The sequence below is a fragment of the Poromitra crassiceps genome (assembly GCF_964638095.1).
Source record: "Poromitra crassiceps genome assembly, chromosome: 5".
In the NCBI taxonomy this organism is placed as follows: Eukaryota; Metazoa; Chordata; class Actinopteri; order Beryciformes; family Melamphaidae; genus Poromitra; species Poromitra crassiceps.
The window spans coordinates 28399350-28417319 of record NC_139642.1 but is presented as its reverse complement, the minus strand read 5'-3'; the positions used below and the strand labels follow the sequence as shown (position 1 = coordinate 28417319).

The following is a 17970-nucleotide window of genomic DNA, read 5'->3' as shown; positions in this document are numbered from 1 at the left end:
AAAGGAGATCTCACCGCTGTTTACATGCTTTTCCGATCGGCTAACACGCTAGTTATAGCCTACTTAGCTCAGCTGTTAGCTACTTATCTTAGCTCTCTGCCTCGCGGTAAGATGTTCATGTTCCTTACGCATAACATTCATGTATATTTGCTGGAAGGGGAGACGTCTCCCGCTACTGTTGATGTCCAGAGACACTGGGAAATGTGTGTTTGTTTATTTGTTGCGTAGCGTGTAACGTTAACATGGGCGCGGACCCTCTGCGGCCGTGAGCGACTCTGTCAAGCTAAACAAGATCAGATCAGGGCAGACACGAAGTCCGAAACCGGACATTCGTCAAATAAAACAAATTTCAAAGTAAAAGCCCATCTTGATGAAAGGGTGCCAGGAAGGGTGCCAGGAGTCGTGTATGCAGCGATTGGGACACACGTGCTCCTATAGGCCAGTGCAAGCACCGGCCTAAAAACGTGTACTTGTTGAAATGTCCACGTGATAAACTCTATAAACCACCCGTCCCCTTAAACAAAGACTCAGTGAACACAAAAGTTCCATAAGACGCCAAGATGTCAACTATCTAATAGCCTGTCATTTTAATAACCACTCGCAGCCCATTTCCTCCCTCGGGTTCCAGGGCATAGAGCACATGACTCTTCAGAGAGGGGCTGATGTTGAGAGGAGGTTATGCCAGAGAGAGCTTTTTTGGATCAACACCCTAGAAACTTTACAACCTTTAGGTCTAAAAATTTGGATTTTGACATGAGTGTTGTGCTCTGATATAAATTACAATAGATTGTGTTTTACGTTATATGATGGCTACTGCCTGATTGTAACATCTCTATTGTTTTTTGTTCTCTTGTATATATTGTAAATTATATTTGATATACTTTATAGTGTTTCTTCTTGTCTCAGTGGACACTTGTGTCTTTGGGTTATAGTCCTGAAAATCTATAGGACTACAATTCCCTTGATGTCTAGCCACCAGGAAAAAAAAATTTTTTGACACAGGTGTTGTACATTGGCTAATCAAGTGATGATCATCTGAACCATTAATAGGCTGTATTCACTGTGTTAACTGCCTGAAGACAATAAACAAGATATTTTCACAGTTTTGAGTGTGCGGATGCTGCTTTTTCCATTCATCTTGATACTTGTAAGCTCCAGCGCCTCAGCAAAGTCTGATACAGGATGAGCGCTGGTAATCTCATTATATTGGAGGGAAACCTGAAACAGGTGTGCAGATTAAACTGCAGGATCTATGTCAAAAAGCCACTGACACATTAATCTGTAGCGTGAGGATTTGATAATGACAAAGCCAGGAGTCACTGTTTGAAATGAGACGACACGGTGGGAAAGATGGAGAAAGTGTGTGTGTGTGTGTGTGTGTGTGTGTGTGTGTGTGTGTGTGTGTGTGTGTGTGTGTGTGTGTGTGTGTGTGTGTGTGTGTGTGTGTGTGTGTGTGTGTGTGCATAGGGGTCTATAATTAGTTTGGGGGGAGGGCTTGAAAGTCACACCTCCTTGGTTTTAGATGTCTTGGGGCTGTCTAACACTATAAAAGCCACATTCCACTACTGGATCAGTAACAGAAACACCTGCTCAGGTGCACCTGAACAAACATCCAACAAGGTAAGACCCAACTCACCTTACATGGTTTTACCATGAGGATAATAGGCTAATATCTCTGCAATTGCTACATTTATATATAAGAAAAGAAATGGAAATGGCAACCATTTCATTCAGCAACACAAAGCTAAATTTGCAACAGAATTTGGTTGAAAACTTTTTTCTTTTTGTCTCTGTTCTGACTATTTGTGGTTGTTTTGTGGGGGTAAAATTGATATGTTATTAATATATTTTTTTCTCTCTCTTTCTCACAATACTGGACTGATCCCCTCAGAAACCATGGCTCTGTACCTGTGTCTCCCTCTGGTGGCTGTGCTCCTCCAACCCGCTCTCTCTGCCTACAACTGCTCCTCTCAATTCGAAAGGATCCCAGGTAGGTAGAACATTACCTACACGTCACTCATAGTTTTATAGGCCTACTGTATGAATGCACAAATCAGAGAAGGGTGAATATGCTGCTTCTTTTTTTTGTTTTACATTTTTAGAACAATAGTAAATACATCAACACTCTCAAATAACACTAATGGAATTATGCAGGGTCCAAACATGTGTTTAACAAATCAAAACTATTTTGTAAAGAAAGTCATAGAGACATCAACAATAGCGAACATAGTCAAAGACCAATGTTCAACTTAGGTGCAGGGCCAAGGTAAATCATGAGAAAAGGAAGTAGGCCAGCACTCTAGAATGTCCTTTCAGTATGTAATGGTCATCTGACTGGGACAGACTGTTCTGCTGTCTGTCCCAGATGACCATTAAATGTTCATAGACATCAACTAGACTGTTTAAATGTGGTTCCCCCAGACAACACGGACCTGATGGTGGACTGTGGCACCAGCATGATCACTCTGGAGGTCAACCTGTGCACGGCGCAGTGGGCAGGCTTTGACCCGACGGGCCTGGCGCTGAACGGCGAGCACAACAAGACCGAGTGCCAAGGCTCCCTCGACAACAGCGTGAACCCCCCCATCATCCGCTACTATCTCCCCGTGAACCACAGTCAGGAGAACCCCTGCCGCCAGTCGCTGCAGGTCAGACGGTGTCTCTTACAGTCGAGAGGGAGATATTGCCGGATGAATGGGATTTTTTTCCCCCCTCTCTCCAACTGGGTGTTAAATGGACGACACTTTAGGCTTATTTGGCAAGAGGAGAATGCCACGAAATGATCCGGCCTTCTTCCATTGTTCTTTCTGTTAGATTGTGGATGAGGTGCCAGACTCCTCAGGTCCCTTCAGCGCTTTCTCCAGTATCCAGTCAGTGATCATCACCGGGTACATTGACACTCCCAGCTCTGACCAGGGGGTGATCAGCTACGCCACAGACCTCTACTATCACTTCTCCTGCCGCTACCCACTGGAGTACCTGGTGAACAACACACAGATAGTGGCGTGAGTCATCTCCCGTGCATCTCTGGAGATCCCTAGTTTGGGCCTAAAGGCATATTTCTATGCAATCTTGTTATTATGATAAGGGTATTACTTTTCCCACTGCCGTACAATTGCTGCTGTCACTGAAGCGATACATAATATTTAAATTCTCTCCTCCCGCCCCCCCCCCCCCCCCCCCAATTACATCTCTCCCATAAACTCATAGGTCCTCAGTCTCTGTTGCCACCAGTGATAATAATGGAACCTTTATAGATACACTAAAAATGAGTGTCTATAATGTAAGTTGGCATTCAATAGCATATCATTTACTTTATAGCTAGTATGTAGGCTATCTGGACAATATTTTCTTTACCGTTTTGTTTTATTTCATCAGGACACTAACTATGGTCATCCATTAGTGCTACCTCCAACTGGACTTGAACTGCGAACTAGGGTCTATGTGGAGGTCAAGGCCATTAACCTCACAGGGAAGTAAGTAAAGCACATTTTTTTAAATACTCAACTTACTAAATACTCGACAAGAAAATGTATTTATCTGAAGGCAAAGATCGAAACAGAGTTCGCCACAATGTATTGCTGTTGTCGGTGTGTTCAGTTTCCATGTGTTGCTGTGACCAACAGTAACTCACTGTTCTCATTGTCATTGTGTTCAGTTTCCATGTGTTGCTGGATCACTGCTTTGCAACTCCCAGTCCTTACAACATGAGCAACAGCGAGCAGCACAACTTCTTCACGGGGTATGACAGCCAACAACATCAATGTATATTATTATAATTATATTATAATATATTTCCTTCCATGGGGGAAAATAACAATACTTCATTTACCGAAAACAATACTGCTCTCCACTAGCTGTTCATCGGACCTGCGGACAAGTGTGACAAACAATGGCGTTTCCAAGACCGCCCAGTTCAACTTTGAGGCCTTCCGCTTTGTCGAGCATCGTGACCAGGACAAGTCCAGCATCTACCTGCATTGCATCCTTAGACTGTGTGAGCCCACCAAGTGTCAGGAGCTGCTCAATGTAAGTTGAAAAGTCCAGGCCAATCCACTCTGCTTCAAGGATGTTAATGACAGCGATGGAAACACAGCTTGGTGGAGCAACGATCGTAGGTGGATGGAAAAAAGAAGATAGAAAGACGCACATCCAAGCTGATAGGGCAGGTGCAGAGCTGGAAGTAGACAAACGTGTAAAAAGGAATAAGACAGGTCGCACACAGCAGGGCTCCAAGCTTACTTCATTTTAGGTGGTAACGTTTCGAAAAGTAAGACTACTCTCCATCAGACTGTAGTCTTCATCAGACTATCATAGGTGCACCATAAAAGAGGCTCAGGAGGTTGAGCGGGTCGTCCACTAATCGCTTTGGATAAAAGAGGTCGGTGGTTCGATCCCCACCTCCTGCACATTGAAGTGTCCTTGGGCAATATACTGAACCCAAAATTGCTTGTAGCTTGCCGCCATCGATGTATGAATCTCTGTTTGAATGGGTGAATCTACCTACTCACTGTAAAGCGCTTTGGATAAAAGCGCTATATAAATGCAGGCCATTTACCATTTACCAAAAGAGGCAATGTTTATACTGCAAAGATCTGTATAATGCAATGTATCACCACATATACTATAATAATAACTTTAATATTTCATAATTACTGTATCTTATCAGGTGATTATGAGTTCCTGTCCTCAGTCCTGATCGGCGTATTGTAAAATACCCAATAAATATCAAGCTGTGATCACATAACTGCGCTGAACTATAACTGAAAATCACAACTCATATAGGACTAAACTATATTGCTTGGTGCAATATTAATAGTGTGATAATAATACCGGTAATAACAACAATAATAATGATTTACCTAACATTTGTAATCCTTTGAAATACATGTACAATGCTGCATTACCACTGTTCTAAAAAGCAATGAGCCACTTAAATCTGTGCTTTACAGTGATGTCAAATATTGTTCGACATGCAGATGAACTGAACTGGATGTTTGTTTTTTGCAGGTTTGTTCCGGTAACAGAAGGAAAAGAGACGTTGTTCCTTTTGGAAAGGAGGCTGAGGAGTCTGCCACTGTTTCAGTAGGACCAATCTACACTGAAAGAACAGCAGGTTAGACCCACTTCACATCGACTCTTCAGCTATTTCCAAGTCCTATCATTTTAGTGAACCATTATAATGAATAAGACCAACTTTCACTGACTGTCTCTTTCTTTCTCACCTTCCCCAAAAGACAAACCCTCTGCAGCCGCCCATGGTGAGTTCAATTTCATCACATTCATAAATGACCGTGTTCATTTTCATCTCTGTTTAGAGGCATTTATGTTTTGAAGGACATCCCAAAATAATGCTCTCTATTTTCTTGTGTGTGCATCAGGTGGTGGCGAGGCATCGGGGCAGGCAGATGTGAATGTGACCGGCCTGGTGGTCGGCGTGGTGTTCGGATCGGCTGCTGCGGTCCTGTTGGTTCTAAGTGGATGGTTCTGCTTTAAGAAGTTCTACTGTGCCGGAGCGCGACCTCATAACTTTGACTGACAGATCAATTGCCCAATCGTCAAAACCTCTTGACCTCAGGCCATATAGTGAGATCATATGTCACATATGTGATACTGTGTCATGATTTAGACTATTTACAGTTTTACCATGAAAAAAAGACAAATACCTTTTCTTTACAGCTTTTTCTAGCTATTTCTATAGCCTCTGTATTCAGTATCAATATCGGTTATGAAGGAATAGTTAAAGCTGAACTATGTAAGTACTTCAGAATTGTGTATTATTTTATATTTTATATTGTAGCTCAGGAGATAGAGCGGGTCGTCCGCTAATCGCTCTGGATAAAAGAGGTCGGTGGTTCGATCCCCACCTCTTGCAGTCTGCATGTCGAAGTGTCCTTGGGCAAGATACTGAACCCCAAATTGCTCCCGATGGCTGTGCCCAGCACCCTGCGTGGTAGCTGGCTGTGTATGAATGTGTGTGAATGGGTGAATGTACCTTCTCATTGTAAAGTGCTTTAGATAGAAGCGCTATATAAATGCAGCCCATTTACCATTTACAATATTAATTTGCTGCGGTAAAAATTACGTTTTCTTTGCTCTTTTTTGTTTCTTTTTGTTAATTTCAGGTACTCTGAAATGACTGCCAGCCATTGACAGAAGTCTTGACAGTTCATACTGTCGGCTGTAGCTCAGGAGGTAGAGCGGGTCGTCCACTAATCGCTTTGGATAAAAGAGGTCGGTGGTTCGATTCCCGGCTCCTCCAGTCTGCATGTCGAATTGTCCTTGGGCAAGACACTGAACCCCAAATTGCTCCCGTTGGTGTGCCAGCACCCTGCGTGGTAACCTGCCGCCATCGGTGTGTGAATGGGTGAATGTACCTACTGACTGTAAAGCGCTTTGGATAAAAGCGCTATATAAATGCAGGCCATTTACCATTTTAAATGTGTGTTTTTTTGTAGCCTCTACAATTATTTTTCCTGGGGGGCCACATGAGAAACGCAGATTATTGCCAGGGGCCAATTTCCCCCCCGTCATGCCGTAACCTCTAATTTTATCACTTGATTAAATTATAGAAAACACTCACGACACACACGTGTTTCAAAATAAAAGCCAAATGAGGTCATCTCATTCGATTTTTCTAGCTTCATGAGTTAAATGGCGTGGTTTGTCTTAGACCTCCTGGGCCAAGCAGAACCATCATGAGGGCCACATCTGTCCCCTGGGCCACGTAATGCCCAGGTCTGCTCTAGGACATCTTCTGGATTATAATGCTTAAAACAGCTACTAGATATTTATCAGGCTTTTTTTGTACCAGTGGAGCACATTATGTGGAGTGAATAAACCTGCTGCTATATTTTGTACAGATTTTGAATAAAAGACTAAATAAAGAATTGAATAAAGTTTAAAACTGGGTGTTGCGCTCTGTTGTTTCACCTTGTGAAGTTGATTTGAAGAGTAAAAAGGAGGCCAAGGAAAATATTAAACTCTACAGTACAGTATTTATTTACAACAAGCAGTATCTATTTACAGATTACAGTAAAATAAATGTATCTACAGACCATCACCCAGGCACTCATACACACAATGAAAAAAAATTCATTCATAAATATATACATATTACTTACATGACTGGTACAAAGGCAAACAGCATGCTGGACAATGACAAGCAAATTCATGGACAATGATGTATCAATGTAGCTCAATCGCACCATTTCAACAGGACATTAATGGAGTTTCAACATAATGAAATGTGCAGGTCTCATTCTCACTGCACTGTATGCAGAATGTCCTGGATCAGAGCTGAGAGTTTGACTGAGAAGTCCTGCAAAGAGCCAGATGGCTGTATAGAGGAGGAAGAAGACGGGCTGGAGGCTTCCTGGACCTCTAGCTCCTCCTCCAGTCCCAGGAACAGCCTCTCTACCCGGGCCTGGAACACTTGGCTCTGCAGAGCTGCACTCTGGCAGAACCGATCCATGCTGGCTGTCACTTCAGCCTTGAGAGGCTGCGCGGTTAAGAGCAGAGCAGCGAGCTCAGCTTTGAGAGCCCCCGCCCTGCTCTGCGCCTCCAGCCTCAACGAGCTCACTTCCTGTCCCAGCCTGGAGGTCACTTCCTGCCAGAGCCCTTGTTTGTCTCCCTCTCCCTCACTAGCACTGATCTCTTTCAGATGATCGATCACCCCAGAGCTTTTCATCTGAAAGTCACTGATGATGTCGGCCAGCTTAGCCCCGCTGTGTTCCACGGTTAGGCTCATCCAGTGGAAGGTGTCCCGGAAGAGAGCCGGACTGGCCTCCGCCTGGGCCTCTGCCAGCTCCAGGCCCTGCAGATAGAGGCTCAGCTGGGCACACAGGTCCTGGGTGCTGCTGCTGAGCGAGCTGTGGAGCTGCTGGCTGAGGGGGGCCAGGCGCTCCCTCAGGCTGCCCAGGGTGGAGGTGAGCTGGGCCGGGTTCGGGGACAGCCTCTGCCGCAGCTCGGCCAGCTCTTGGCGCAGACGCGTGCGCAGGCGCTCCGACTCCACGTTGAGTTTGCGCCGCATCTCTTCCACAATGGGGCTTTTGCTGTGATCATCCTCCTGGGTGTAGAGGCCACTGCTGTCTACGTGGCTCTTGTAGGCATTACTGAGCAAACAGAGAGGGAAGCAAGTCTGATTACTATCTGTGCAATTCAAAGATTTCTTGTTGACATGCATGTATGGATTCATTTACGGTGTTGTTTACCCGATTTATAGAACTTGATTCGATAAACTTACTCCACGTCCTTTGTGAGTTCTGCCTTGTCGTGAGCCTGGTTGAACTTTGGATCGGCCTCCCTGCTTGTGGTGCCGAGGTGGAGCGGGTACGCTACAGACAAACAAGCGAAAACACCCATGTCAGCATCCCTTATACATAGCTTATACACCTCCAATAAAGGATATTAAACCAGCTCAAAGGCTGAGGAGTATTCCATACCTGAGCTTGTCAAGAAGGACAAGGCAAAGATCACTACTTGGAGATGCATGTTTATCTTTCTGTGGAGTGACAGTTGAGAGAATTGCACAAGAATCACACATTAGCATTTACAAATGACTGTGTACATTTTCTATAAATGACCCATAAGCTCTGTTCCTAGACTGCAGCTGAGCCATGTCTTTCTCATTGGAAGAGAGAAAGATCAATATGTGAGAGACTGGCTGGGCCTTACCTGTGGATCAGGCTCTGCAGAGTGACTTCTCTCTCTCATCTGCCTTATAAAGGTCCTTGTTATCAGAGCGGCTGCCTATGTCAACAGCCAACACGTGGAGGGTCACCCTGATAACAGATCAACACAACATACACACTATCTCATACACATATGCATGCGGGCACGCACACGGGGGCGCACACACACACACACATACACACACACACACACACTGGCCTAGCCAATAGCACTGCGTCCAGTGTCGAACGATCAGACAACTTACTATCGTTCTTGCAACATTAATTGGAGGAAGTTCTAATGATGTCATGTAAAATGAGGGTCAGTATGTATGTACAGTAGTACACACACTGTTGTCAAACAGAGTCACTGTCCAGTCATTAGGGAATGAATGAAAGAAAACAAGACTAGGTCAAAATCTAGTATATGGTCGGGGCCCGAAAAACATTGACCAATGTATGCCACCACCCGCAGTGCCGACAGCCCACAATGCCGACAGCCCAACACATTTCTCACTCCCAACTTGTCAAGCGTCCGACGTTAGATTTAGGCGTGGGGGGTGGGAGAGGTTAGCTTTAGGGTTAGGGTCTGGGGGAGGTTAGGTTTAGGCGTGAGGGGTTGGGAGAGGTTAGGTTTAGGCATGGGGGGTGGGAGAGGTTAGGTTTAGGCGTGGGGGGTGGGAGAGGTTAGGTTTTAGACCTATACACAGGTGTACACCAACACGCTGCACACCGCCTCGCTCAGCTGGTTCTGCTTGCGGGCTGTCGGCACTGCGGGTTGTCGGCACATAGATGCGGCACCATAGGCAGGCCTACTGTATGGCAAAAGCCATGCATATCTTGTAGCGTGTAATCACAATTGTGGGTTACTATATATATACAGTATATATTTTTTTTATTTTTTTTATTTTTTATTTTTTTTTTGGGGGGGGGGGGGCATTTTAGTCTTTATTGTCTAGGACAGTAGGTTGACAGGAAAGGTGGGGAGAGAGGCGATGACATCATGTGGCAAAGGACCACGGGTTGGATTCGAACCAGTAGCCCTGCTAGGAGTTTATTGGACCTAGTTGGACCTAGACTAGAGGGTCATTAAGTTCACTTTGTATGGCCACGGTGAGATAAAACGTTTGGCTCATTCAGTTGTTGATCTTTAAGTCAATTGTTTACCTTTACAACGTCCATGGCCTACTTCGCTGGGGATGAGAAGGAACATAAACATTGGGAATGTTTGTTTAATCCAGCTGTGGTGTTTCAATCATAAATAATGAACTTTAGCAAATTTATGTAGAATTGAGTTTACCTGTTGCTTGCAGACCTGTGCATCAGGGGCAGTTTTAGGATCACACCTTTGGGTGGGCTCAGCCCCCAATGAATATATCTAGTGGACTGCAGACCCTCTAGGGGGGTCCGGGGGCATGCCCCCCCGGGACAAGATTTTGTACATTTCAAAGTAAAAATGTATCAATCTGGTGCACTTTGAGATCAAAATGAAGAGACTATAGATCTATGAAAAACTACACACATCACATTAATATCCTCTTTACTGTTCTGTGGCTTTACAATGATGAAAAAATAATTGTCTCCCTATATATTCTGCATACAGGGTACTATATGGTAGAATTCTGCTCGCTTAAATAATACAATGATCCATATACCAAAATCACTTCCAGGGGAGAACTCAAGTAAAGTAACATTTGCTTTGTAGGCAAAACAAAAGTAAAATTAAATTAAAAGGGAACTTCCTAACTTATTGGCTGGAATAATATTCAGACACAATAATAATATGCTGTAAGCCCTATACAGCAGGAGTTTGCAGTCAACTATAGTTGAAATTAATATGTGGCAGGATTTGCGGTGGTCAAAATCTATTTGGGGTGTACCGCCACAAATAGATCAGTGTATGGGAAACACTGACAATTTAATTGTGTGACTAGAACGACACCAACAAATCTGAGAAAATGTACTTTAATGTTGAACAACAAAGCCATCACTTTGTTTACAAAGGTGGCATTACAAATGGTATTATGAAAAATATTGAATAAATGTAAAAACAAACAAGAATGTCACTTTTTTCATGAACTACATTACCAGCACCAAATTAAAAGATAGAGGTTTAAAGTAAAAATAAATAATAAATGAAGATTGTTTTAACATTGGCTCAACCAGCCCATCTTATTGACCACCAGGGGTCCTTGAGGGGCTTCCAGGGTGTCCCCAGCAAAATGTAGAATTGTTAAACTTCACCATTATGTAATGTACAAGAACGTAACACTGTTTAATATAATGATAATGCAGATAATGCAGAAAAATACTATTTTGGTCATAGTCTCATTGTTAACTATCCTACAATACAGATACTAAAAATCCAATCTGACAGTAAAGGCCTTCTCTGAGTTGAGTGTGCATTATGCTAATGCTTTTTTTTAACAGACAAAACTGGAAAAAAAACAGAGTGCATGTGTGTGTGTGTGTGAGAGAGAGTGGGGGGGGGGGGGCACATACATGGCTTCATGACCACCTGTCATGAACCTGTTTTGGAGAAGTCTGTGCAGGGATTTGCCACTTGGAGGACATGTGGGTGAAAGTTGAACCTTGTTACTTGTGAGTCATCATTAAGGGTCATAGTCCATGGCTAAACAACAATGAAATATGTAGGTTATTCAAGGTACGTGTGAGATGAACACACACACACACACCTACACACACACACACACACACACACACACACACACACACACACACACACACACACACACACACACACACACACACACACACACACACACACACACACACACACACACACACACACACACACACACACACACACACACACACACACACACACCGCCAGCAACTGTAGGAACCAGGGAGCAGAAGTTCATTATTCCATAACAATTGTACCTTGGATTTTGTACACAATATTGTAGACTGTAACATCAAAGCTACTCTGTTTCCATGGCAGCAAAGAGAAAAGCATCAATTTTGTCTAACCTGTCTTTGTACCAAGAGAAAATTATATTAAAGAGAATGCTTATGGGAAGTTCTTTGTATATTCTTCTTTGTACGTACAAATAATAATAATAATAATAATAATAATAATAATAATAATAAAGGTAATAATAATAATAATGGTAATAATACATGGGACTTTTCAAGGACTCAACGACACTTTACACTATACACACTAAGGTAATGACGATGGTGCAACAGACAATGGACACACATGACACAAGACACACAGGGATAGGTGGGGGGACTTAAGAGAAGGCGGAGGAGAAGAGATGGGTCTTGAGGCGGGATTGAAAAACTCTGAGGGAGGGATTCTGAGTGTCTCTGATGATGAGGTTGGCCTTGGGGGTGGAAAGAAGGCCAGCTGAGGTGGATCTGAGGAACCGGGAGGATTGGTAGAGGGAGAGGAGGTCGGCGAGATATGGAGAGGGGGGGGGGGGGGGGGGGGGCAGTAGGTGGAGTAAGCTATTGAAGCAAAAGACCGGCATTTAAAAAACATTCAGTATCTGTTTGTACATTTCTTCTGACTCAAATGATGCTCTTTTATAAGAGAAGCTGGGACATACCATTGGTATGTCAACCTAATTTAAAATGCAGAATATGTCATAGATTTTAGGCTGATATCTGACATTGATATGTGACTTCTGAGAAGCAGGATGAATTCAGTAACAGCTGTGCAGCCTGTGAGACTGAGTGCAGTAGAGTCGTCTAAAAGCAAAGTTGTGTTGAAGTGCGTCGCGAGCCAAATCATTAATCAGTTTCATGGTGGGATTGAGAAGAACAAATAGAGTAATCTGAGCAGGCGTGACCGGGTAGCCGTATAGTGTCTCTCTGTCTTCCCTGCTGCCCCTCCACTGTCACTGTCACCCTACCTCACAGGCCTCATCCATCATTCAGCAGGCCAGTGAAAGTTATGCCTACCAACCAGCCCACTACCTTGCAGGTCCATCTTACTAATGGACAGATCGGGTCAGGCGTGCGACCTAGGATAGATAAGATAGGATAGGTAGACCGAGCGAGTGAGTTAGCTAGCATTTCAACTACTTTCTCAGCTATGGCAAACATTAGACAGCCACGGAGGGCTATTTTTACTGATCCTGGGTGAGGCTAAGAATGAGAAGACCTGCTGCTGATTCTCTCCCCCTAAATCTGGAATAGAGCTGGCTTCCTCCTCCACCTGTCCGTTCCCGAGGCAGGTGCTGTTGGGTTGGGAGAGAGAAACAATGCGAAAGCCGCAGGGTCTCCAGTGGCTTGGATGTCTGGGGTGGCTACATGCTTCTGTGCTCCTTTGTCTGGTTCATGGAAGCAACTTCAGTCAATACATCCAGGAGAGGCCTCCATGCCCTTCAGGTAGGCTGTCTACACTGTTACAGCAACATGGGCTGGTATTTACCACAGGAGGTTTTTCTAGTGAGGCAAGGGAGGAGCCCCCTCGCTTCTTTTTTGAGAAGAAAAGGGAGAGTTTATATATTTTGAATAAATAAACCAAAATATATTTTCTCTCCGCTTTGAACTAATTCCATTATTGAAAATGCTTTAATGGTGACACCTGCAGGCCAGGGAAGGAAAGGGTAGTCTCTGGAGGATGGAGGACTGCCCCGCCCCCTGCTCCTCAGGGGCACGGTCCATGGGCAGGGTCTTATGCCGTGTGTCATGTGTGTGTATGTGCTTCAGTATTTTTCATGCTAACCTATTGTAACGTGTCGGGTAATCCAAGTATTACCTGTAATGTGATGTGCAACATAAGTGTCTGGATTGTAGCTAGGAACTAATGTATGTGGGTGTGTTCCTAGGGGAAACGGGGTATATAGGACCAGCGGCCGGGGTGCCGGGGGGAGTCTAGCTATGGAGCGAGCTGAGATGGTTGCTGTGTGTAGAGCTAGCTGTGTGAAGCTAGCTGCTAGGAGCTAAAGAAGCCTGTGAATAAAGACCCTGTACCAACTATAACTCTCCGTTCTTTGGCGTATCACCGATACGTTACACTATGATTGGCTATTAAACAGATAAGATTGCGCAACAGTGGAGGCATGCAGGCCTTGTAGGAATGCCTCCCTGCAATGATTGACATCAGCCCTGACCAATGAGAACCAGACTCAGGCAGGCGGGCCGAATCAGTCTGAGTCATACAATATATCGTGAATTGAGAGCACTATGGGTGGATATGAACACTGTAAATAGAGTACACTATGAAGAGGACATCAAACTCCAGTAGGTGGCGGTAATGCACATACATATGTTTGCCAACCGCCATAAAACTCCAAAAAAGAAGAAGAAAGAAGAAGAAGAAGAGACTGGTCAGTGGTCATAATGTGACCAGCTAGCTAGCTGGTCAAAGCCATGACAAGAGTCATGCAAATGGCATTAAATGTGTCAGACTATGGTTTGTATGTGGAAGATACAGCTACTTTCAACTGCAGCAGACAAGTCATCTGGCTGCCTACTAGTTAGCTACTGTGCTAAAAAGGGAAGAAGCTTGGTTTGATAAGTAGCGCGCTAACGCTAGTTAGCTCGCGATGCTAACGATATTAGCAGTTCCAATGACGTTAGCATCGTGAGCTAACATACAGGCTTTTGCTAAACCAGATTCTGGGAGCATTACCCAGCATGGAATTTAAGTTAGCTAAAATGTATTGTTGACAATCTTACTGTGCTGTCTATTAGCTAGCTAGAGCATCTTGGCAGCCAACCTGACAGCCAGAAGCTAGCAGCTATCTCAATACTTGTCAAAAACAACTGTCTTTTGTAAACTAGGAGCTAGTTGGACACCCAGTCTGGCCAGTGCAGAATGCTACTGTAGTCTATCTTCCCAAGGAGCTTACTGCCTTAGTGATTTCAGGCTGTGATATTGGCACTATAAGTCAGTATTTACTGATACTTTATCAAGTATTTACTCTGAGAAATGAAATGATGAGAAAAGGAACAATTATTGATGGTTAAAACTGAATAATGACATCACAACAGTCTAATCCTAATGCTAAATTAAAATGAGATATTCCTAAACACACACACACACACACCCTCACCCTCGCTTTCAAGCTCAGGAGCTGCCACTTTTGCTCCATACCAGAAGATCAATACTATGACCTAAGTGTGTTGCATGCATGTAGTCACTCTTGTCATTGATCTTAGTTTTGAGTTTCACAATGAACTGAACTGCATGCATGTCACATAAAGAATAACAAAGGATCACAACAGCAGTAGAGATTCCAAGGTAAATGAGGGTAGAGCTTTGTTAATCAAAACTCAGAAACGTTTCCCCCCTAACAGGTTTCTACTGCCCATTGGGGAGCTTCACTTCAGTCCCCTGTCCTAGGGGAACCTATGGGCCAACAGCTGATGCTACAACCATAGACAGCTGTGTTAAGTGTCCTCCTCAGAACTACTGCCCCAGACCAGGTCTGCCTGCCTCCCTGCCCTGTGGCCCCGGGGCCCAGCAGCCTTTGTCTGGGCAAGACACCTGCGTCTGTCTGGGGGAAGGACGGAGCTTCCAGGTGATAGACCTTATTCCTCCGGCTGAAATGAAAAACATCTTTCTCACCTTTTTATCTTATTCTAACTATCATCACATTATATTCTTAAATATTCTGTATGCTGCACAGCTTCTCTCCACCATTTGTGTTTCATATCGACGACACCTTGTCCTAGCTTAAAACCACCCTGATCACTCTGGACTTCCAGCCACCCACATCGATTTCCTGAAATGACCAAGGAAACTATATAGTTTATACTATATCTTCTATTTCTGCTATATAGGTTTATAGGCCTATGCTGCCTTCAAATGGAACTTGCGACATGAGCTTGTGATTACGACATGGGATGGGAAGTTGTGTACACGATATCGTGGAGTCGGAGCTTTCAGAAAACTTCCACTTATGAAGTCGTCAATAGGAGAGGCGTTCATATGGACTGATCTTGTGAACACAGTAAACACGGGTCACGACCTATGGTCACGACCCAATTTGAAGACATATCTAGTATAGTTTCTGTGAAATTACAATGTAATCGGGCCAATCAGAGACTGTGTCATAGATCAGTCCAGACTGATCCGTGGAGACAAACAGAATGTGAGGTCGTGTGATCAGCATGCTTTTAACCAGGGAAGTGTTCAATCTGAAAGTGGTGTGTTCAGTGTGTTCAACGCAGCATTCCTGTTTAAATAAACGTTTAGCTATGTTTTGTCTGTGCTGAACACGGCCCAGGGTAACCTTGTCTTACTTGTCACTTGTCTTACATGTTTCTCCTTTATTTACCTAAATCCTATAGGAAGATCTCTAATGTCTTGAGTCCGCGGAGACAGCATGTACAGTGGCATGGGCATCAGAATATAGCTTCTTTACTAGCTCACAGAAACCTTAGACGAAACAATCTGTAGCTTCAAGCAGAAAGCGCTCGATATCAAGTTCCCTCAGATCAGGCTATGGTTTCCCGGTCTGTCCTGGGTGGCTGGCTGTTGAGCCCTCCGCTCATCAGCTCATACTGAGGGCAAATTAGATTATTTTCTCTGACTCTCGCCTGGATGTTGGTGTGCGATCTAATATTCAATTAATAAATGAATGGATGAATGAATTAAGGAAGTAAAAAATTAAGGAATAAACAAACAAACAAAGCAAACTCACAAACAGACAGACACACAGACAAGTAAGGGTATTAAGTAACAAACTAGCCAAAGTATGAAAATGTACCTATAATTGTAACATCATTCACTTTCTAGTCTTTAGCAGCTTTTCATATACCACATTGTTTTCTTCCTAGACCAGCGATGGGCAGTGCCTCTGTGCTCTGGGCTATGAACCTACCCACAATGGAGATGTGTGTGTACACAGACTGTATGATGTCTGCAGGGACGGAAAAACACGCACACAGTATGGAGATTGCCTGGACAAACATCAGTGGACACTTCACTGTAGGCAACAGGTTGGACCTGGTGCAATCACAGACACACGCATGCACGCACACACACACATGCACACACACACACACACACACTGAAAGTAGAGTAAAGGTGAACGCCATGTTTCACAAAATATACATATCCCCCCCGTTTGTGGGGAAGTCATTCTGAAAATCGGTGTGTGTTTCAAGGTTGTTGAAAGAGACACATATTAATAGGAACAAACAACAACAGTTGTGACAGGCTGGTGACAACCTTGATGTCTTTGCCCTTTCCTCCCTGGAACCGACATTAGCTTACCAATTACAAGCATTTTGTCCAGTATGGGTCCACTTAATATGTAACCATGGACTGCTTCCAGTGACTAGTGGACTAGTGGTCCATTCATTCATTGATCTCTCATTGCGGTGTGTGTATACATGGTTGTCCATAGTAGTCTGTGGCAAAAATGACCCTTCACCCAGATACACACTCAAACTGACCATAAGTTGAGTTGAGAATGCCAGAGCCATTACCAATGTTTTTTTTTAGATTGAACTACAGAAAAAGTACACTTGGACTTAAGCTGCAGGGAATAACTGTATAACAAAAATGATCAAAGAACGCAATCCAGTTTTAAGGACATTGCACACTCGGGTTCAAATTGGTTTCTCTCATGCAGGTGTGCCAGTCTGCAGAGGACTACCAGGGTTACGAAGGAGAGCTGGGCCTGTGTGTGTGCAGAGAGCCCCCTGGACGAGCTGCATGTGGAGGCCTATGCAGGAGCAGCAGGCCTACAGCTGAGCTAAAGCTGCAGTGCACCTTCAGTGGAGACCTGGAATTGGTATGGAGGTCCAAGGGTCAGGTGTGTGATGGGACATACAGATTTACGTCAGCACATGCACACGCACGCACGCACAACGTTTGAACGTTTGTTGTCGATGTCGTATCCATCGACAACAAACCACACCTCTTGTTCCAGGTCAGCAACAATTCTAAGAAATTTACTCATGGATAATATCATGGATGATATCATGGATACTCATGATATCATCCATCCAACACTCTTGGTAGAAATGATCTTAGGGTAAACAAGATGAATAGCTTGAGTTACAGTACATAACCTCATCAGACAATGCATACAAAAGATGCATACAAGATCCTCTTTATTTCACCAACAGTGAAGTACTTGCGTGTCTGTTGTTGTGATACAGTGACCTTGTGATGGTTTACAGTGTTAGTGCGTATGTGTGCAGGTGTCGGGCGTCTCAGGCAGCGTACTGGAGAGGGTTTTTAAACACTGGGACTCCCGAGGGACTCTGCTGTGTCACCGTCACCTCAACTCCTCACGGCCTGTATACGTCGTCCAGACTACAGGTGAACACAAACGCACGCACGCACGCAAGTGATATAATC

General features: G+C 44.1%; 2 protein-coding genes across 2 annotated transcripts; one reads left to right on the top strand and one right to left on the bottom strand.

The window, feature by feature from the left end:
- Window positions 1-1896: 1896 nt before the first annotated feature.
- LOC310776411 (zona pellucida-like domain-containing protein 1) lies at window positions 1897-5539 on the top strand (the record flags this gene model as incomplete). Its single annotated transcript, XM_083636604.1, has 10 exons — window positions 1897-1990; window positions 2422-2648; window positions 2815-3005; window positions 3211-3283; window positions 3379-3476; window positions 3659-3742; window positions 3858-4029; window positions 5011-5116; window positions 5238-5261; window positions 5382-5539. 10 exons carry the CDS (start codon window positions 1897-1899, stop codon window positions 5537-5539), a joined length of 1227 nt encoding a protein of 408 aa, XP_083492730.1.
- A 1725-nt stretch (window positions 5540-7264) lies between these two features.
- On the bottom strand, window positions 7265-13313 carry LOC310776410 (uncharacterized protein; the record flags this gene model as incomplete). Its single annotated transcript, XM_083636603.1, has 5 exons — window positions 7265-8114; window positions 8246-8336; window positions 8445-8503; window positions 8703-8783; window positions 13234-13313. The coding sequence occupies 5 exons, from the start codon at window positions 13311-13313 to the stop codon at window positions 7265-7267; spliced, it is 1161 nt and encodes a 386-aa protein (XP_083492729.1).
- Window positions 13314-17970: the final 4657 nt, after the last annotated feature.